The sequence below is a fragment of the Terrapene carolina genome, unplaced genomic scaffold, assembly GCF_002925995.2.
Source record: "Terrapene carolina triunguis isolate 2854851 unplaced genomic scaffold, T_m_triunguis-2.0 Scaffold58, whole genome shotgun sequence".
In the NCBI taxonomy this organism is placed as follows: domain Eukaryota; kingdom Metazoa; phylum Chordata; order Testudines; family Emydidae; genus Terrapene; species Terrapene triunguis.
This window is the reverse complement of record NW_020664409.1, coordinates 40926177-40949066: the sequence shown is the minus strand read 5'-3', so window position 1 is coordinate 40949066 and position 22890 is coordinate 40926177. Positions and strand designations below refer to the sequence as shown.

Genomic DNA, 22890 nt, shown 5'->3' with positions numbered 1-22890 from the left:
AACTCTGGCAGTGTAAGGGGGGGGGTTCAAAAGGGGTGTGAATGTAACTGACCTGTCAGAGCAGTGTAAATGGTGTGTAGTGTAAATGAGAATTCATTGTTCGTTTCTTTGTTTATGTGAATCAAAATTGGGCCTTCATTGCTGCTTCTATGTTCATTGGATGGAGGTTCCCATTGGGATGGGAGAAACTAGGGGTAGAGGCAGTGGGTATGAGCCACCAAACTGGCAGATTCTTGAGGAGCTCTGCTCCCAACCCCATACAACTTGGAACCTCTAGAGAGAGCACCTGAACCCTCCAGGACATATTTTGGACTCCTTCTCCATCCTGGCAGCCTCAGAGCCATTTTGTCATTTGTGGCCTCCTTTCATGGCTATGCAGTACCAGCCACAAACGGGACCCTGTGGGGGTGAATGCTGCCAAGAGCAGCACTGAATATCTGTGGGATCTGTAAGGGAGTACATTGCAGAATGCAGCTACTCCCTGGCAACACTTCTAGCACTGCCTCACAGAGCCCTGACTCTGCAGAATTGAGGGAGAAGATTTTCTTGCAGGATTTGGGGGAGGGGGAACAAGCTACACCTCCCATTCACCTTGCACAGATTTGCCTAATCTGACTCCCCCTGTGCTCACTTCACTGGACAGGAACAGCAGCCCCTTTATTTTCAAATGCAGTTCACAGTTTCTTACATAGTGAGAAGTACTTCCTAACATGCACTTCCAGGCTGACGTGCAAAGCAAACTGGTGCATGCAATTTTCTTTCAAACTGAATTCCAAGAATAGATTGGAGGATCCACATTAAAGCCTGTTGTGCTGGGCAGTTTGGAAACTCCTGTGCTAGCACCAGTGCATAATGTGTTATGAAGTGTAGGACCACAAAATCAGAGGTGTGTAGAGTAACAACAGTTAAAAAGCTGTTATACCGCCAAGGAGTTCTGAGGGCACAATAAACTCTGAGATCTTGGTTTGTAGTATCAATAGCAGCATTAGAACCATCCCAGAATTCAAGCTTGTAATCAGTACTTGCCCATGAACTGTTCTGTAAATCTACTTTTTATAATATAAATATATAAACAGATTTTTTAAAAAGACCTGGAGTTAACATGACGTGTGCCTGCTTACTACCAACCCAACTGCTTTTCTTGTATGTTGTATCTGTTGCCCTCAACCTTCATCTCTTCATTGTTTTTACAGATTGTAATCTCCTTGAGGCAGGGACCATGGGTGAAATCCTGGCCTCACTGAAGTCAGTGGCAGAACTCCCATTGCCTTCAACATGGCAGAATCTCACCCCCTCTTTTCAGATATATTTGTGTAGTACCCAGCAAAATGGGGCCTCAATCCTGATTTAGGGACATGCTGGATCTGGCAGAAAATACTGCACTTTTCAGCAGTCACCTACCACATCCCATCCTGTAAGCAACATGCTCACACAGAGTACAGAGGATAAATTTACCTCCAGAAGTAGAAGACAACATGTGCCTTTCTCTAAATCCTTGTAGAACACGTTCTTAGATTATTAGAGTTAAAAACTGTGGCTGGATCATTGTTCTTATCTATGAGTTTGATGTTTATAAATGGATCCTGGGGTTTGTGTACAAAACAAGAGGCAAGGGGGACCAATCCTTTAGATGCTTTGACAATGTCAAATATTCACCTAGCAGAATACCCTCTGATCATTTATTTAACTGTGACGTATACGGTTGGGTTATCCTACTATCTTTTGGAGCCTCTAATTCAATTTTTAGTCACACATACATAAACAAAGGTTTCTTTTTCAGAGACCCTCATGTGTTGAAGTCTCAGGTGTTACACAGAAATTGCAATACACTCTTTTGCTTCAGTCTTCTTGTTTTGATGTCAATCTGTATGTAAAATAAGGTGCAATCTTAATATCGTGAAGGCATGCGTACAATTCTGGGATTTGACAGCAGGGATAAGCTAGTTAACTGGCTTATGTTGCTCATGTTTCCCATTTTAGCTAACACACTTGGAATAAGAGTAAAAGTATATTCTCCCCCCAATGCACAATTCCTGCTAACTTACACCGAAGGTGGGTAGTAGAATAAAAATAAAATAGTGTAGCAGTCGCACAACACATGTTAATGATTTAAACAATCTTTTTCACCTTGCTCCAAATAGAAATGAAGTGGGAAGGAAGGAAAGTACATGTTATTCCTGTGGTTTTTCAAACTGCCACAAAGTCCTCTAGTCATAAAAATGCCATGAAGAAGCCCCAGCTTGAGCAATAATTTTCTATTGTGTCATGAGAACTTTATTTATGGTGGATTTGAAAATACCAGGGCTTCTGTTTTCAGATACAAATTTCCAAGTTCTTATTACAGAAGGAAAGAATATTCTTTACGTTTTTATTTATACCATTGATATTTGCTACCTCAAATACTGTAGTGCCCCATTTATTGAATAACAACATGTGCTGAGTTCATACATTGTTATAAAAAGGGGACCCTTTATAAAAACTGCCAACATGTGAAATATATTTAATATACTAAATGGTGATGTTAAATACATGAAATAAACGGTTGAGTGTCAAAATAATCTATCTTTACAGGGAAACACAGTACAAACTTTGTCAGTCGATATGATCCCAGGTTTAACAGCTGGATACAACTTCCACCCATGCAAGAGAGGTAAAAACCTGCTACAAATTTTTCACTATTTCTTTTGTTGTCCTAAGAGGAGCTGAGGGTTGTCTTAGTTCTGGAAACAGAGAATGCTGTAGAATTAGTTTCAGAGTAGCAGCCGTGTTAGTCTGTATCCACAAAAAGAACAGGAGTACTTGTGGCACCTTAGAGACTAACAAATTTGTTAGTCTCTAAGGTGCCACAAGTACTCCTGTTCTTTTTGTAGAATTAGTAAAGTTGTTGAAGATAAAATCTCAGTGTATTGTTGTTTCTCTTTGTGCTTCTATTTTTATTGAAGCATTCCAAATTCAAAAGTTGAGGGACCAAATCCTGCAGTGCTAACTCCTGCAAAATTCCCATTGACTTCATGGGGGAAGAGTTGCCTAAGTACGGACTGCAGGATTGCGTCCTTTTCTGAAGTCTCCAAAATGTGCTGCAGAGTTTGTCATTTTCGTTTTCTGAATGTTTGGTTGACACGTCCAAGGCATGTTGCATGAGCCGAACATCAAAGAGTGTGCAGTAGACACAGGACAGTTACAGTACAGTGTCAGTTACAGACAACAGAAACATTGAGACCCCAATCCTCCTCTGTGAGGATATATTTTTTTGCCACTGCAGCAGTGCAAAGAGATCCTAAACTTGACTTAGCTGGCAGGAGCAGCCCCACTCTGATCTTGGTCTGCCAGCAGGAGTTGCTGGCAGCCTGCTCAAATTAGAGCAGCCCCACTCCTCTGTGATCTTGGTCTGCCAGCAGAGTTGCTGGCAGCCTGCACAAATTAGAGCAGCATTTGTGCTACTCTTCTTTTGTACTGTAGAGTGGCCTGGCACTAGAACAGCACCAGGATCAGAGGAATGTAAAGGTTCCTTAAACCTACCTCTGCACCATACCCCTGCATCCTATCATGAGGGGGGGGAACCTCAGTGGAATGTTGTAGGTTTTAAAATAAATATCTGAAAGCCAGGAAATCCTTAAACTCTGCTAGGCAGTGTATACCACTATGGACATTGTTTAAGATGGCCACAGGAGAAATGTCAAATGATACAGGATTTAAGAGAGCTCCAGCTGTAAGGGCTTCTAACTAATTTGCTAGTAGTGATACTTAGAGCTGTGTGAATAATGGATTGTTTGGTTTGCTGGCAATTAAAAAAAAAAATTAATGTCATTTTTTCGGGTTCACCTGAAACAAAATTCTTTTAAAATTTTTCAGCAAAATGAAAATTCAGGTAGAAGAAATCATTTCAGATTGAACAAAACATTTTGCGCCCATTTCCAGCAGTTTGTATGTTTTTAATTTTTAAAAAAATAAAATAAAGGGAAAATTTCAAAATGAAAAGTCATCTCTAATAGAAAAACCAGAAGGTTTTGTTTTGAAAAGTCTGAAATGAAACATTTCAGTATTTTTGGAAATTTTGTTTGTTTTCAGTCAAAACAATCAAGTTAAATCAACATGAATCTGCATTTTTGGACGAAAAACATGTTGGTCAAAAAATTTCACCCTGCTCTAATGGGTATCATACTTGTCATAGCCAAATACATCCTGACAAACTACAGTGTAAGGACAGAATTTGGACTGTTCTGGAGTACCTTAACACTGCATTTCCATGCTTACAAATATCTGGGATTCTTTTTTCTGCCTTTAAGATAATTAGAACAGCAGTGTTCTATTAAGGGCTTTTCTCTTAAGCTATTTTTACACATACTGTATTTTCAACCTTAACTCTACTTTAATAAGGGTTTTGTTTCTGGGAATTGTATGAGATCTGATACACCCAATCACATAACTGTTAGTTTTTTGTATAAACACTTTAGGGGATCAGCCAGGATACTTTTTTTTGACAGAAACTCCTCATACACTGGGGCTAACTCCATAATAGTCATGTAAGAAGTACTTCGGTGTATGTAAATCAGCCAGTGAACTTTGAAATTGGCTACTATTCTTAGGGAATTTGAAGTAACTCTGATCTAAATCCTCACTAGATCTTATGGGAGCAAAAGTCCTGAAAAGAAGATGGGTAGGATGTCCTCTCTTGCTTATCCAGACTTAAGGAATGGCAGCAAGTGAGGCTTATTTGCATTAGAAAAGAGGCTCCTCACAACTCAGAAAGGAGAAGGCGGGGAAGGGTGTAAGGGAGACAATATTAGGACATGTGATGGCCAGCTTAGTAGCACTAGAAACAGTGGAGAAAGTTTATATTTGTGTGTGCATTAGTGTGACCTTAACTTTGTGTGTTGTGTCAAACAATATGCCTGGTGGGTCTGTACTATACTCACTTTATTTGTGATATAGAAGAGAGTGAAATAAACTACAAATGATCAGAGGAGGTGATGTTTGGATCTCGATTAGGTATGGGTTTCAGATTTGAGGCAGAATCTGAGCTTGGGCTAAGATTTGTGTTTGGAGTCAGTAGTGATGAAATATCATGAGTTGTTCCTGTGGAAATTTCTCTCAGAAATGTTGGAAATCTTGTGGGGTTTTAGCTACATCTGAACCAGAACCAGGAGGCCCCTGCCTGTTGTGAGTGTGACCACAGAACCAAAGTCATAGAAGTTTGAACCATCTGAAAACTTAAAGCTTTCCCTGGGCCTCAAGGTTCTGGATTTGACCCATCTCTTGAACAAACCTGGAGAGTATTTTCTTTGCTAGTTACCCCAGTGGTAGAGTGTAGCAATTCTATAGGCGCCGTCAAAGTAGTTACTAACATACTATAGATGCTTTTAGGGCGTGATACAGCACCCATGGAAATCATTTGGAAGACGGCCATTAGCTTCAATGGGCATTGGATCAAAACCCCTAGTGAAAGTCAGCTTTAGTTTCTGGTGAGTTTCTACCAAGAACTAGAAATCCTCTGGAGCCTTCTGACTGCTCAGCATTTCCCCATTACTCTGCCTGGTGATAAGTTCAAACGGTTAGTAACTTAAAATGTTACAAAATTTTCTTTAAATGTAATGTTCTAATCATAATAGTCCCTTTTGCTGGGGGCTTTAGAGTGAGACAATTAACCTTCACCTCTTGCACTCAGGATACATAACTCAGGCAGTGGGTCAGTTATCTCTAGATAGAGCCTCTCTCTAAGGATGGAGAATTTGCTGAAAAATGTGATTAGGTATTTCTTAAAAAGTGTATTGTTACTTGCTAGCCTGTAATGACTTCCTCAGATGTGTTACAGCCTTTTGCGTCAAGAGCTAACATAACAGTTTTTAGGAGACAATATATCTGATTACAGAACTGCAAAGCAATCCCACCTCCACTTCTTACTCAGGCAAAATGCCTGTTAAAGTCAATAGAGAGACTAGGTGGGTGAGGTAATACCTTTTATTGGACCAACTTCTGCAGGTGAGAGAGCTTTCAAGCTTACATAGAGCTCTTCTTCAAAGTCAATAAGCTTTTTTTTTTTTTTTCTTCAAGTAAGGAGTGCAGGATTAAGCCCTATGTCTGTTGGCACAATGCAGGCACCATTGACAATACAGTCTGTTTAATGGGTCCTTTTGACTCAATATGATCCATAAAGGCAAGACCTATGTAGGGATTTTAGTCTGAGAATAATCAACCAGATAAACTATAATGGCTCCTTGTAGAGGAGCAGACTCACCCCGGCAGCGCCTCCTGCTGGTCATCCTCGGGAATTAGCTCTTCGACCCAGGAGCGCCCTCTGCAGGCCAGTCATCCGCTTGCCGTTGGCCCTCCATGTCCCTCACAGGACCCTGGTGCCCTTGTCTTGGGTGCTGCCCCCCTGGCAGTACCCCACTTTCTCTGGGTTTCCCCACCCAGGGGGACCCCCACCCACTATCCCCACTTTGCCTCAGTTTTGGCTACTGCCCAGTCTCCATCTAGCCCCCGTTCACTGGGGCAGACTGCAGTATCAGCCACTCATCATAGGCAAAGGGGTTTGGACTGGCTGCCTTTACCCACCCTCAGGCTGCCCCTCCGCAAACCCAATACCTAGGTAGGCTAAAACTAGGCCCTGCAGCCTGGGGAGTTGCTGGCCCAGGGCTTCCCAGCTCCTAAGGCCTTTCCCCAGCCCTGTCTTCCTCTAGGTCCCCTGGGTGAATTCCTAAGCAGCCAGGCCTGTCTCCCTCTCCAGTCAGAGAGGGAGACTCTGTCTGCTTGAGCTCCTGGCTCAAGCCTTTATAGGGCCAGCTGGGCCCTGATTGGGGCATGGCCCCAGCTGAGCCAGCTTCCTCCCAATCAGCCCATGCATCTTGCCCTTCCACAGCCCTCCTCCAGGACTGTTTTAAACCCCTCAGGGCAGAAGCGGGTGACCACCCCGCTACACACCCCACCCCTCAAGATCACCACCCCTGGAGGCAGGGGTGTCTCCTGGCCTGGACCAGTCGCCCATGCGCCTCCAAAGCCGCCTGCTTCTTTTCGGACTCCTCCAGCTGCTTCCGCAAGCGGACCTCCTCGTCCACAACGGCCGCATGTTCTTTAGCGAGGTTCACAGCGCTCGCTTCGGCCTCGGAGGGCCCGCTCTGCAGCCTCCAGCCGCACACGCAGGCCAGACTCCCCCAGGCCCTCTTCCTTCAGGGTCTGGGTGCCCACAGTTCCCTTCTCCATTACCGTCTGGGTCCCGGCCTCCTGCCAGCCCCCCTCGGTCTGGGTTTCCTTCTCTGCAACGGGCTCCGTGACACTCTGGGTCTCACCCTCCCGCAGGGTTCCCTCTGTCCCGGTCGCCACCTCCTCTAGTTTTGGACCCTCCAGTCCCCCAGGCACCTCCTTCAGGCCCGCCTCAGTTTCTCCGAGGGGGCAGTGCCTCCTTATATGGCCCAGTTTCTGGCAGCCCCAGTGTGGGGTCCCATGCGGAGCGGATAAAGCACACGACCAATGTGGTTGCAAGCTGAATCAAATCCTGTTTATTACAAGCTTTCTTTTATAGTCTCTCAACATTACATAACACAATTAGGCTATAATCACACATCTACAGATTGGACAAAAAGGAGAATCATGTGTTTATCACATGTATAGCCCCACACCGATTGGTTCAACCGTTCCTTACATAAGGCCATGATTTATTACCTTGTTTACCTCATCTTATATAATCCCTAGACCACCAGGGGGCCTTACATAAGGCCATGATTTATTACCTTGTTTACCTCATCTTATATAATCCCTAGACCACCAGGGGGCGCCTTTGTTTTACAAGGCCATGAGCCATTGCCAGGCAAGTGTCCCATCGTGACCCTTACCTTCTCATGGAACTTTCCATTAGGTTGGCGTAAGGATGATACATCCCCACACCCCAGCAGACTTGCCGCTTCTTGACTGTCATGGGCCTTTCAGGATCCCTCCGAGGTCCCACCCCCTTGCCGGGGCTGACCTGGACCCTTTGCCTCGGGCCTGGGCACGCCAACTGCAGGTGGCCTTCCCGCCCATAGGCCCAACATATCTTCCGCCACCTGGGTTCCCTCACCCCGTGGCCAGCTTGAGGGACTTGCCGCTTTCCCTATTTGGGGCGAGGCATCCTGCCTCCAACCCCGTAGGGACAGTCCCATCTTATGTGTCCTATCCTGCCACAGGTGTAGCAAGCCCAACGCTCTGTCACCGGCCTCCTGGCCCTGGCAGTCCACTGCCTATGCCCTCCGCGGTTTCTTGCTAACTCCTTCCCAAGGAGTTTCTGCAGGGCCCACTGTTCTTCTGCCAGCTGGCCGACTTGTTCTTGGAGGGCCCATAGCACCTCCCACAGTTCCTGTTGGGTCTCCCGTAATCCCAGCAGCTCTTTGGCCCCCTTCTGCCGGGTCGCTGCCCCCGGGCCCCACCCAGGAATGGTACCTGGGGTCTCTGCATAATAAACCCCAGCATACCCAGAGTCCATCATCCCCTGCTTCAGTTTCTCCACCTTCTCAATGTCCAGGCAATAGTCCCGCTGTCCTTTCTCTAGCCCCTTGTGTCAGGGGCGGACCACACTGCCCGCATTCTCCACCACGTGTAGAGGAGCAGACTCACCCCTGCGGCGCCTCCTGCTGGTCGTCCTCGGGAATTAGCTCTTCAACCCAGGAGCTCCCTCTGCAGGCCAGTCATCCGCTTGCCGTTGGCCCCTGTGTCCCTTGCAGGACCCCGGTGCCCTTGTCTTGGGTGCTGCCCCCCTGGCAGTACCCCACTTTCTCTGGGTTTCCCCACCCAGGGGGACCCCCACCCACTATCCCCACTTTGCCTCAGTTTTGGCTACTGCCCAGTCTCCATCTAGCCCCCGTTCACTGGGGCAGACTGCAGTATCAGCCACTCATCATAGGCAAAGGGGTTTGGACTGGCTGCCTTTACTCACCCTCAGGCTGCCCCTCTGCAAGCCCAATACCTAGGTGGGCTAGAACTAGGCCCTGCAGCCTGGGGAGTTGCTGGCCCAGGGCTTCCCAGCTCCTAAGGCCTGTCCCCAGCCCTGCTTCACTCTAGGTCCCCTGGGTGAATTCCTAAGTAGCCAGGCCTGTCTCCCTCTCCAGTCAGAGAGAGACTCTGTCTGCTTGAGTTCCTGGCTCAAGACTTTATAGGGCCAGCTGGGCCCTGATTGGGGCGTGGCTCCAGCTGAGCCTGCTTCCTCCCAATCAGCCCAGGCATCTTGCTCTTCCACAGCCCTCCTCTAGGGCTGTTTTAAACCCCTCAGGGCAGGAGCGGGTGACCACTCCGCTATACTCCTTTTAAATGCCTGTCAGGTAAATGTGGGTCTTGTGCACATGCAGTAAATTCTTAAGTTAAAAATCTGTGTAAAATCTGTGATGGATGAATTTTTATCTCATATGCTGAAATCCATATTAGACTGATCTCATTTTTGAGTTATAAAAAAATATTCAAACATCTAATCCCCGTTATGGACTCAGTGCCACAGCAGCATGTTTTGCTTTTTCTTTAAAGCCAATTATTTTGTGCTGTTTGTTTGAGTTAATACTTAATATTTACTGGTGTATAACACTTTATGTGAATATTAAATAACTTGTTAGATATTACATTAAGAAAGGCATAGTAAAAATTGATCGGTCCTGCCTTCTTACTCCATCAAGTAATCGTAGATGGACCAATATTCTGATCCAATCACAATGGGATACTTTTTGAAGAGCAGTGCATTTAAACTAAGTCCAATAAAAGGAAATATCGTTATAACAGCAATATTGCCCAACCTATGGAATTCACTGCTGCTAAATGTCAGACTCAAATGATGTTTCTGGATCTGAAGAGAAACCATCAGGTCGTTTCAGCCCAGAATTGCAGGTTACAAAGCTTAGTATCATTCAAAACATTTCCTTGATATTTAATTTTTTTCAGTTAAAAGTTTTTATTTAAATTTTCCTCTGCATTGTTTATAACCTAAAAAATACAGCATTGTACCAGTGCATGAGAAACAGAAAGTGAAGCTGTCTGGAAACTGCCAGCCTTGTTTCACTGTCCAAAGCCAAGTGAAATGAGAAAGTAAACAATACAATAGAGACAAATAAAGTAATTTAAAATAATTTTAATCTATGGATTTATTAGTAAGTAAACTAAACATAAGTAAAAAAACCTTTTCCTTAAAAAATAATGTGATAGTATTCTTTTAAAAGATCCAGACTTTGTTATGACCACTAATAACATTAATAGCTATTCAACCTAATATTGGTAATCAAATTTAATGTTTCAGGGCATAAATTCATTGCCTCTGAGGATCAGGAAGGAATTTTGTCCCCTTTCCCATGTACAGCATTGTAACATTTAGCTACGTTCATTATGGGGTCTTTTTCACTATTTACTGAAGCATCAAGTATTGGCTACTTCTGGAGGCAAAATGCAGGACCAATATTCTGATCCACAATAACAGTCCAGTATCATTTTTCTTACTAGAGTGGACAGTCTCTTCCCAGTTTTGTTGGGGGGAAATTCCTAGGCTGAGACTTTTCATACTATATTGTAGTCTGGAGCACATTTTACAGCAATTAAAAGACTTTTAACTATGCACTGCTTTTACAAGGTGCTCCTATAAAGTATTTCATTGAGAAAAAAGATGAGGGAAACTTGAAATCCTTGCTGTTGGAGTTTCTGCTTATATACACATATTTAATCAGAAGACTGAAGCATGCTTTTTCATTTTTGCTCCTAACAGTGACACTCTGTGGATGAAACCAGGAGTACACATACAGGACAATATTAAGATTTTGTTGTTGTTGTTAAAATAGTAAGATCTGCCAGTTGTAACTAGTGCTGTATATTGAGATTGAACAAAAGGTAAAGAGACTGCCAATTATGTAGATGTTATATTATTGATGTCAAATTGTAATGTCTAAGCACCTGGTGCATTGCTGACACTATGTAAATAACTAATTCTCATACGCAATTTTGTACAAAGAAAGTTCATTAAAATATACTACATTTTATTGGACAATCACATGCCTCCTAAATCTAGTAAATATTGTACAGGCCTCCAAAGCTATCATATGGAAGGAGGATGTACAATATTTTTGGCAACAAAATCACATAATTTGCGAGTTGCCACATACACCTCTACCCCGATATAACACGAATTCGGATATAACGTGTAAAGCAGTGCTCCGGGGGGGGTGGGGGCCGCGCACTCCAGCGGATCAAAGCAAGTTCGATACAACGCGGTTTCCCCTATAACGCGGTAAGATTTTTTGGCTCCCGAGAACAGCGTTATATTGGCGTAGAGGTGTACTAAAATGGCCATGGTTATTAACAAAATATAAAAAAATATATATCAAAAGGCAACATGGCACAATAAATTTCCATAGACTCCAAAACTGGCAACAAACCCTCAATAACCCACCCCCTACCATACAGTCCAATCATACTCACAAAAAAAGTGACTTGGCTGAACGTAGCTATGCAGGAAAACAATGGGGGACATAGATTTTATTAAAATGTCCTGTACTAAGAAAAGATGGAGGAGTCAAGCTTATAAATGTTTAGTTAACCTGTCTGAGAATAAATTGATAGAGTACAAAATGTGTGTGATGTGCTACCTGATAATGCAGAGGATACATGGCAGCAACTTCTAGCTGACCACTGATTGATGGATGAAATGGTCATAATTTATTTTAACAGCTCTTGTTGAGGCCAGGAGCTATGTCCAGAGCCATTCCTCAGCCATCTTCTGCCATGTTCTCTTTTGGTAGTAGGTGTAAGCCTTGTTCCCTCTGATAGCATTGCCATTCCTGTGGTATTTAGGTCTTGCGCCTAAGGGCTTGATCCTGTATGTTTGAGGTTGCCCATGTACCCACAAGTTAAAAATAAAAGGCAGCACAGAAAGTTCAGAACAACCCAATTACTCATAAGCAAGACCACTGCTTCATGACACCAAATCTCTCCTGCCTCATAGTAAGAATAAGGTCATAGTTGGGAGCAGCTAGACTGCATCAGACTTGGTCATTCTACTCCCTTGACCAACTCTGCAAGGGAGTGGCAACACACAGGATTTGAAGTTTCAGTTTAGTGTGGAGGATTATGCCTACTGTTTAGCCTTACTAACACTCACACATAGCCTCAGTTCACCTTGTGCTCACTGCTTTGTTCCTTGCAAAGACTTGCAGGATTGAGGCCTAAGTAAAACTTGACAATCTGTGTGATGCCTTAAGGAAGTTTAATTTGTGATTCAAAAGACTGGCTGTGTAATAGACAAAGAGCACCCTTTTTCAAACTTGGGTGCTTAGATATCAATTTAGGTGTCTTATATTAGCTACGCACATTTGAAAAACTTGTCCAATTGCTTTCTTTAGATGCTACACTCACAATTTATTAATTGGATATAGTGTTTCAGTTATACTGAGTAATTAGAACTGTACCTCGTAGAGTCTAAAACGCCAGTATCAGTCTGGGCTGTGACTCCCTTGGGAGTGTTGCAAAAGTAAGGACTGGAGGATTGGGCCCTCTAAGTCTTGTCAGCCTAAATTATGTACTAGTCCTAATGTACAGCTATTCAGCACTGCTGTTTTCTTCCTCATACTGATGCTTTTTACAACTAAAGGGCCTGATGCTGCCATTCTTACTCCGGGAAATCTCCCATTAACATCTGGGGAGTCTTCCCTAAGTAAGGATTGGCCCAAACTAGGAAAGTCTCAAAACACCCCCAATACTCTATTTTTATTCCCGTGGTAAACACTTAACATTAATTTTGAAGGAGCCAGGAAAGCAAACTGTAGGAGAAGTTCTGTCAGCACATAGGCCTGACCAGAAACAATAATTAGTTTCCTGTGTACCTGAGTTGCATGTGAAACCAGGCAGATGGCTAAAACTTTGTTCAGAGTTAGTTAGTTGGACCTTTGTGAGTTAAAAGGCAGAAATGTAATACTTTGCCTAGCTTAAGGAAAGTTGTTCTATTTGCAGTACTGCAGAAAGAAGAAAAAAATGATAATTGAAGAAAAATTTTGATGATGTGGTTCTCTTAGTAAATTGGGAACAATGACCCTTGAAGGACCATAAAGAAAGTGAATGTCAAGATAATTTATTATTGTTACATTATCTACCTCATTTTTCACTTTGTCTTACTAAGTTGTTATATCCTTACAAAGTACCAAATGCCCCAAACATTAATAAGCACCTTTTTATCCTTCAGTGGTGTTAAGAGCAACAAACATCTTTTTGAAAAAAAAAAAAAGGTATTCCTCAGCAGATGTATGTGTGTTAATTGTTTTGACATGAAAAACAAGGTATTCATTTGATGCCGAGCACATATTTCATTAGCAAACCAGATCCAATCTTTAAATGGCCCTAAACGTTTGAAACCCACAGACACTCCTTTTTGAAGTAGAACTTGAAGTAGCAGCTAATTTAGTTCAAAGAGTAGAATGAAAGAATTGTCTTAGTAACTAATTGAATTATTTTTATTTATTTATTTACTCTAGGAGAGCCAGTTTCTATGCATGTCGGCTTGATAAGAACTTGTATGTGATTGGTGGAAGAAATGAAACTGGCTACTTGTCCAGCGTGGAATGCTATAATTTAGAGACAAATGAATGGCGTTATGTATCTTCTTTACCGCAACCTCTAGCAGCGCATGCAGGAGCAGTGCACAACGGCAAGATATATATTTCGGGCAAGTCTCTTTTTGTATTACTGCTACATACAAAACTTTACAGGCAAATTCCTGTTGCAAGGCGACATCTTCATTTACATTTAATTAATGAAGGTATATTTCCTTTGTAGGGGGTGTTCATAATGGAGAATATGTCCCCTGGCTGTACTGCTACGATCCTGTAATGGACGTCTGGGCCCGAAAACAGGACATGAACACAAAGCGAGCTATCCACACTTTGGCTGTAATGAATGATCGACTGTATGCAATTGGAGGAAACCATTTGAAAGGTCACTTTTTTATAGCAAAACAACATTTCAATGGCCTGTCTCTGGACAGAGGATATTTCTGTTAGCTAGTCATTGTTAAACTAAGTTTAAAAACCTTGAAACACAATTTAACAGGATGCTTGAGCCAGCAGTTTTAAAAACATCTTATGCAAATTATTTCAAAATTATAACAGTACATTAAATATATGAGTAATGAATGCTTTAGATAATAAAAAAATAGGAGCTTCCATTACTCTAAAGCATGGACAATTTGTCATTACCATGAATTCAGTGAAACAAACAGATTATTCTTTGACCCAAATGTAACAGCAATATTTTCCTCTAAATCATTTTCCAAGATGTGAAGTAAGAGTTTTATTCAGAGCCGCACAGAGAAACAACACCCTGATTTAATGAAAAACCATCCATTAAATATTAGGACTAGAAACTTAAAATCCCTTTTTAATATTAAATGTAGCCTGTGACTTTAAATTCTTTATTAATTCTGTGTAAAGGTCTCTTGTTTTCATCTTTTAAAAGCTTTTCTTTAATGACTAATGTATAGGCATCCAGTGTTCTTTTTTGAATACGTACATGCCACTCCCATTAATGTTAAAAGGATGCTGTCTAATCCAGACAGTTTAAAAAATGAGTTTAAAGAATCATGCACCTCTCCTGCCCCTGTGTCTCCCTGACAATGTCTGTCATTTTATAATCAAATTTGTGTTTTGTCTCCCCCGTTGCAGCATGAAAGAGCCTCACAGACAAAAGGGGAAACTAACTGACAATGCAGGAGAAGCAGTGAAAATGACTATGGGTAAAATTTTCAAAAGTGCCTAAATGACTTATGAGCCTAAGTCCCAATCAGACCCTAACTCACTTTGGGTATGTCTACATTGCAAGTGAAGGTATGATTGTAGCATGCGTAGCTTTAATCAAGCTAATATGGGAAAAATAGGGCTACGTATACACTAAGAGCAAGGGGTGGGATTGTCCTGCTTGTTTACACATACTCAAGCTACCTCTCATTGAAATAACGCGAGTATAAAATAGCAATGTAGCCACAATAGCACAGGCTGCAGAAGCACAGCTGAGCCATGCCGAGTACATACCCACCAGTTTTAGTATGTGTATACGAGCAGGGGAATTGCACCCCTAGCTTGTAGTGTAAATGTAGCATAACAGTGTAGACATACAAAATTTCACAGGCAAATTGCTGTTGCAAGGCGACATCTTCATTTACGTTTAATTAATGAAGGTATATTTCCTTTGTAGGGGGTGTTCATAATGGAGAATATGTCCCCTGGCTGTACTGCTACGATCCTGTAATGGACGTCTGGGCCCGAAAACAGGACATGATTGAGAATATGTCCCCTGGCTGTAATGCTATGACCCTGTTATGGACGACCCTGTTATGAAGACGCAAGCTTCAGCATGTGCTAGCAACCAGAGTACAATCCCTGTAGGGAGCTTGAGTATGTACTCTGGTTGCTAGCCTGTGCTAAGGCCTGTGCCACTACATCTGCACTGCTATTGTTACCTGTACTAGCTAGATTAACGTCAACAAGGTTATGACTACCTGTGATACAATCATATCTTTGTTTGTAAACATAGCCTCATGCACTTTGGAAAATTTTCCCCTATATGCATAGTTGGCTGAAGCACCTTAGCTGGTACATATGGGGACCATCGGGAAGCATAAAGTCCCCTCAGTAAATAGCACTGTGTCAGATAGTGCCTCTATGCCAAGTGCAGAACTGGGTTAGCCAGTTCTGTGCAGCCTACAGGAGCATTCTAAGGTGGGACAGACCAAAAGAAAGAAGGAATAGAAGCTCTCTATATACTGCACACCTGAAAATCAGGCCACTTTTAGGTGCCAAGTTTGAAAATATTGGTCTTTGAGTACTTTGAAATGTTGATCTTTGAAACAGTTTTATACTAAAAAGTGAGGTTGACCCAGCTACGTTGCACAGGGATGTGGAAAATCCACACCCCTGAGCGACATAGTTAAGCCAATCTAACCCGTAGTGTAGACAGCACTAAGTTGACGGAAGAAGTCGTCTGTCAATCTAGCTACTGCCTCTCAGGGAGGTGGATTAACTACAGTGATGGGAGTGATTAACTACCTGTGCTGTCACTGTCATGTCTACACAAGCGCTGAAGCTGCACAGCTGTAGCAGTTTAAGTGTCATTCTAGTCTTATTTCCACAGAGCTCCACCATTCTTTTTTCTATTGGAATAACAAAATTAAGAGGTATGTAAAAACTGGAAATGTTCCCCTCTTCTTTTAAGCTCTATTTTGTCCTTCCCTGCAACAGAGGAAAGCAATAAGTAAAGGGACACTATGCAACACTATGTACATTTAACTAAAGAGAGTGCATTTCCATCATTTTAATATTGCTCCCAGACGTGTTTCAGCATTGGACTCTTAATGTTTTATAAATAGAGGGTCAGATCCTCAGTTTAATAAATAGAGAGCATCACTCCATTGGAATAGCACTGATATATACCAGTTGAGGATTCGGCCTTAAGATCTGGCCTATTCAATGTGGGGGTTGTAAACAAAGTGCTTTGCGTTCCTTGACTCATATATTCCATAGAATAGCAAAATGTTGATTAAAGTATATTTGAACATGTGTTGATTAAAATTAAATGGAACTGTAATACACACTTTAATAAGGTCTCTTTACTCAGGAAGTTGTGACAACAGTTCTGATCTCCCTGGTGGCATCTCCCAATTTTATCAGACAAATAAAATGGAACACGTTACAATTGTATTTTCTGTTGTACCATGTTGTTGCCTTGTATGCTTCAGCCATGGCTGAGTTGCTCTCTGTTGTGGGATAGTTGCCATCTTTGCTCCCAAAATGCTGTTGTTTTGAGAAAGAGTTCTTTGGAAAACATTTCTTCTTATTTGCCCAGTGATGAGGAGCTCAAAGAAGAACTGTAAGCGAAGGGATGGGAGAGTGGATTGTAGTGTGGATTCTGCAACAAATACTGCGTTGACTTGGGGTAGTAAAGATGCTCTGATAGCTCAATGGCAAAGCACTCATTTGTGAAGCTGGATCTCTATTAGTGTCAGTGTCTTTACCTCATCATAACTAATTGTGGGTATACTACAAAGTTGGGGGATGGTCTTTGACAGATTCTGGGCACACTGGGTTGATCTCATCATAGACCCTTGAAAATTCTGCTGTGATGCAAAATCATTTTGTCACACCTGTTCATTCCTGACATAAACTAATAATTTTGCAAGCGTCATTGTTATGGGCTACCTATATCACCAAATACCCTTTCACAGAAAGTCGTATATTCTCCTCTTTTCTATTCCCTTTGATGAGAAAGAAGATAGAAATATAAAACAAATCATATTGGTGTATGACTAAGACTGTAATTTTATTGCAGTGTTCCTAAAATTGTTTGGGCTCTCTTGAGATTTAAGGTATTTGATAAGAGGAAATGTTGTCTAAAGGATGGAGCATGTAATGGGATCATGGACTCCTGTTTTCTATTTCTAGCTGATCAACTCAATCCCTGTGTAAACTTGGGCAAATCATTTAATGTCTCTGGGCCTCAATTTACCCATCTGTAAAGTGACAGTAATACAATTTACCTCAGCGGGGCATTATAAGAATTATAGAATCATAGTAGTTTCCACAGTCTAGACTGTAAGATGGTGCCAATTCTAAACCACATTTTGACCCCTTCTAAAAGATTCACAGACTTGATCGCTGAAAGAAGAGAAGTTATCAAAAAAGAGTGGATTTACACTTTAAAAAAATTATTCTAACTTCTTTTTTCCACTCTTAACTCAAAATGGCTTAACGTGAAGATCTCAGAATTGTGTGATGCATTGATCCCCAATGAAAGCTGGAGCACAGATCTAGTTTTGCCTTTTTTGAGTATCTAATTCTTTGTTTACATATATATTGTCTGTAGGCTTCCACATACAGATCTTGATTCTTCCATTTTGCTTGTATCTTGTGTAGCCATTTACATTTGTGCAAAGTGGGCATAAGTGCTACCATTCCAATTTTTTAGAGTTTTAGAATATCTTTGCACCTACTTTGCACAATTGTAAATGATTCCACAAGGTACAAGGCAGTGGAGAATCAATCTCAGAGATCTAGATGCCTCAGATCTCCTTGACAATCTGGATACAGACCTGCAAATTACACAAGTACAACAGTGGTGGTGGCATTGGTAGGTGCTCTTCTCCTGACAAGAGTGGTATCATAAGGCTTCTCTTATTTGGCTTCTTCATTCTTTCCTTGCTGAACATTCCCTGATGGTGGCTTCAAGCAATTACTCATCATCTCTAAGGGAGCTCATATGTGGTGTTCCATAGGGCTCCATCTTGTCTCCCTCCCTGTTTCCATCCTTGTGTACATGGGGCCAGTAGGAGCATTAGTGGGGAGGCATGGGCTGCAGTATGTTCATTTTGTTGATACCCATCTCTCCTTCGCTATCTTGTGTGATCCAGCCAGTGCTATTGAATGCTTTACTCAATGTCTGGGTGAGATTGGGGCATGGACGAGGTCTAGCTGGCTGAGATCAATGCTGATAAGACTGGAGTGATACTGGTTTGGTTGCAGGAAGCAACCAGAGAGAGAGAGAGAGCGTTATATCTACCTCTTGCTTGGAAGACTTGTACCCACCTTTTCACAATCTGGGGCATCGTTGCACCCCAGCTGCTGTTTAATGATTACATAGCAGCAATGACCAGGAAGGCTTTTTTCCATCTCAGTCAGGAGAGGGTGACCATTCTTTTTGTGGATGTGGTCTTTGTCCCCTCATGACTACTGTAATGCACACTAATGAGGCTACACCTTAAATCAGCTAGAAACTGAAGCTTGTTCAGAATATGGCAGCCTGCTTATTAAGCAGAGTATCTTTCTGGAAGCATATGACACCAGTGCTTCTGCATTGCCTATCTGTGGTTTCTGGGTGAGGTTTAAGACGTTGAGTTTGAATGATAGAATCCTAAATGGCTTGGAACCTGTCTACTTTAGGGACAGCTTCTCACCATGCATTATTGCTGCAGAAGTCAGCATTGGTGCTCAAGCTGGAACCCCATCTGTATAAAATAGTAGCTACTAGCAAGACATTCTACTTGAGGCAACCAAAACTTTGAAACTTACTCCCCATCCCGTGTTTGTCCAGAATAGCTTGGATCTGTTGATCTTCAGGGAACACTGGCCCCACTTTTGGGGTGGGATAATTGGTTGGTGAGGAGGAATATTGTTTGGGGTCTGCTTTCATCATTTCTTAACTTGGGGTCTGCTTTCATCATTTCTTAGTTATTTTCTAGTTTGGGATGAAGAGAAGTCTCTGGTTTGGTTAGGTTTGTTATGCAGTTGTATTTTTGATTCATGACAGAGACCCGGAGTCTTTGGGTTAAGTGCTTTTTAAAGAGTTAGTATAAATTGAAATAGTTAAAAAAATAAACATTAGAGGAGTTGGCTTACATATCTGTATATTGGGTAAGATTTTTCATCATTCTTTTCTAAAATGACTTTTTCTAAACTTACTAGTGTTAGGAAGAAATAGAATAATTTTATTTTTATTTTTTTGAATAATAGAGAAATTTCCTTGTAAAAAAAGATTCATTGAGAAAGTGCTAAGGTTCTGTCTAAATATTTATTAATTTAAAACAACATTGTTGTAAATAAAATATTTGTAAAAAGAAAAAACCCCAAACATTTGAAGTCAGAAAGTTCTAAGTTAAAGTTAAAAAACAAACAATTGAAAATTAAGAAATTTTAGTTTTTCAAAACCCTGAACACTGGAAAGTCTCGAAATACTCAGAACATTTTCCATCACTAGCTTTATCTTTCTGTCCCTTTACCCTCACTTCTCCTCCAGTTACAGGTGGAAGACCCTCACTAGTGGCCATATGGAATAAATGCCAGTTTTCCCTGAATAACTTAGATTTTTGCATTATGATAACATCTGCAGCTATCCTGCTGGCCTGTATCAAGTACAGGGATATTTTAGGCCTTTATTGTAAGGGTAGGCTATTTGGGAGTTTTTCATCATATGATCAGGGTGAATGTGGAAAAAGCTGACCTCCTCTTTTGGTGGCATGAGACTTCTGAACTATATAAGTAAGGTTTCAGAGTAGCAGCCGTGTTAGTCTGTATCCGCAAAAAGAACAGGAGTACTTGTGGCAACTTATATAAGTAAGGTTAATAGCGTAAAATTGGGCATCATCTATAGTTGTTGTGTGTGGCCCATTTGTGGAGGGTAATATAAGACAATATGGTTGCTGGCCTGTGGGAGATCTCTGTGATGGGGAGTGAATAGTTTTGCAGCTCATAGGCCAGTATGGTATCTTTATTCCTGGATAGTAGGTGATTGTGGAAGTTAAATGCAGGATAGTGGTGGGGGAGTTGAGGTTGGTATTAGAACTGTTACTGTGTATTTTCACACTTTTTTTAAATAGGTATGGGCCCAAACCAAAACACTGCATACAAATTCACGACAGAATTTCAGATCCAGACTCTGCAGCTCCTGACTTCCATATTTTTTTAGAAAATTCCTATTACTATTACCATTCATCAGGAACTATTAGAGGTGGCCGCAGTTGTACTTTTGAAATAAATGTGGCTTTTTAAAAGGATATAGAAACTTAAAGATGCCTGCTTTAAGTTATTTTCTAAATATTTTATTCAGGTTTCTCCCATCTTGATGTCATGCTTGTGGAATGCTATGATCCAAAGGGTGACCAGTGGAATATTCTTCAGACTCCTATTTTGGAAGGTCGCAGTGGCCCTGGATGCGCAGTTCTTGATGACAGTATTTACCTTGTCGGAGGCTACAGTTGGAGTATGGTGTGTACCTGTTTTCTGAAAATGGCTCCTTGTGCAATTTTTAGTTACTGTCTGAAAAAAGTTGTGCCTGTTCTTTTTTTCCTTCTAAGAAATGCTAAAAATATGAATCAAGGGCTGTCAAAATCTTGGATGCATTGAAAATGTTCTTGAGGCTGATTTACAGCTTGGTTTGTAAAGCTGACATTACTTATTGATTTTCTGATGGAAATAATCTTATTTCATTTCCAATTTTATTTTATTATGAAAATATAGATTAAGGGCTAAGTCCCATATTTTTAAAGCTATATAGGCATTGCTCCACTTAGCGTTGCACTGCCAAAGTTATTTAGGAGACTAAATCTTATTTACAGAAGTGATTTAGGCAATTAGGACATTAACTGAGAGTGGGATTTAAATGACTAGGTGCCTAACTCACTTTTGAAAATGGGACTTAAGCTCCTAAATCAAGTAGGCTTTGCAATGCTGAGAGCAGCAATGCTTAAATAGCTTTAAAACTCTGGGCCTTAGCCTGCAAACACTGTTGCTTAAGTTACATCCATAAAATACACACATACATGTAAAACAAGAAGCTCCACTGAACCCTGGGGATTGGGCATGCAAAACAGGTGCTGTGAAATGTTGTAGTCTAAAGGATTTAGCACATAGTTGGGTATCAAAAGGTCTGGGGTTATAATCCCAGCTCTTCCGCTGGCTCCCTGCATGACCTGGCGCAAGTCACTTCACAATCTAAGTTCCCCAAAGGGGACTATTAGTACTTACTTACCCGTTTTATTCTGTTATTGTGAGGTTTAGTTGATGTCATACAGTGCTTTGAAGTCAGGATTGACATCAGTGGTACAGGATTCGACCCATAACGTACTACATAAAATTAAGTGTTATTGATTGAACTTTCTGTGTAAAGTGTAAAGTGCCTATTTGTCAGTGTGTATCTGCCTGCTTGAGATCTTTCTTCCCTTACTTACATGAATAGTCCCATTGACTTGGACTGAAGTATTTTTACCAACACATTGAACCTGGTTCTCCTCAAACTTACACTAGTTGTACAGCATGGTAGCTCTATTGACTTCTGATTTACTGCCGGGTAAGAGAAAGATCAGCCCCTTTATCGTTGACTTTAGAAAAAATGAAGCAAAGCTTTGGTAATGTTATTTGCATGATGTACATGAGTATATGCACTAATGAAGTTGGGGAAGAGGACATGGGTTGATTTAAGACAGCTTCAGGGTTTTTTTTAATCTGAGCATCAGTCACTTATAGAGAACTTTTAGCATTTTTTCATTATTTCAATTTCCTTTTAAGAGAAGATATTTTAGAATAAATTATTTTAATTTGTACGAGGTGCAGTGATACAAAAGAGGGGTATAATTTGGCAAAATTGAGTAGTGATTTTGGGTCACTCAGTACTTTGATTATCTCACTAAAGACACTTTTAGAGGAACAACGAGGCGTTCGGTGGCACCTTGAAGACTAACAGATTTATTTGGGCATAAGCGGAAAGCCCAAATAAATCTGTTAGTCTTTAAGGTGCCACCAGACTCCTCGTTATTTTTGTGGATACAGACTAACTTCTGATACTTTAGAGGAACTTGGTTTTGAGAGGGTGAGAGTTCAGCACTTTATGACAGTTGAGCCTGTTTAATGTGTCTCAAGTTTTGCTCTCACAATGTTTCAATAAGATTTTGTTCTATCATAGGGAGCCTACAAATCTTCTACTATTTGCTACAGTCCTGAGAAAGGAACCTGGACAGAACTAGAAGGAGATGTAGCTGAGCCACTTGCAGGTCCTGCATGTTCGACTGTCATACTGCCAGCCTGTGTACCGTACAACAAATAATATTCGAGAAGCACTGAAATGAACAATATTACATTCTGGAAAGTAATAACAGGTGACGTAAATATTTTAATAGAACAGAATTCCTGGCAAAACAAAACTACCATAATTGACCCCTTATTTCAGATTTATGCTTTAAAAGCAAACTGGGAACAAAAAGTCTCATCTCAGATAGATGCCGGTGTCTTGTGAAGCAAGTAGCTGGAACACACCGAACATTACATGCTGACAGACTGCCATTTCAGACTGATTTTAACTTTTTTCCCGCTACAGAAATATTCTTCACATGGGTTTTAACTTTTAAAAATGAAGGCTAAATGTCCAAAT

The 22890-nt window shown here is 41.4% G+C and overlaps 1 protein-coding gene across 1 annotated transcript in view; it reads left to right on the top strand.

The window, feature by feature from the left end:
* KLHL14 (kelch like family member 14) overlaps positions 1-22566 on the top strand; it is a 76725-nt gene extending 54159 nt beyond the window's left edge. The window contains exons 4-8 of the mRNA XM_024195360.2: positions 2572-2650; positions 13461-13651; positions 13762-13920; positions 20575-20732; positions 22426-22566. Coding sequence (XP_024051128.1) covers positions 2572-2650; positions 13461-13651; positions 13762-13920; positions 20575-20732; positions 22426-22566 — 728 coding nt within the window. The remainder of the gene's footprint in view (positions 1-2571; positions 2651-13460; positions 13652-13761; positions 13921-20574; positions 20733-22425) is intronic.
* Positions 22567-22890: the final 324 nt, after the last annotated feature.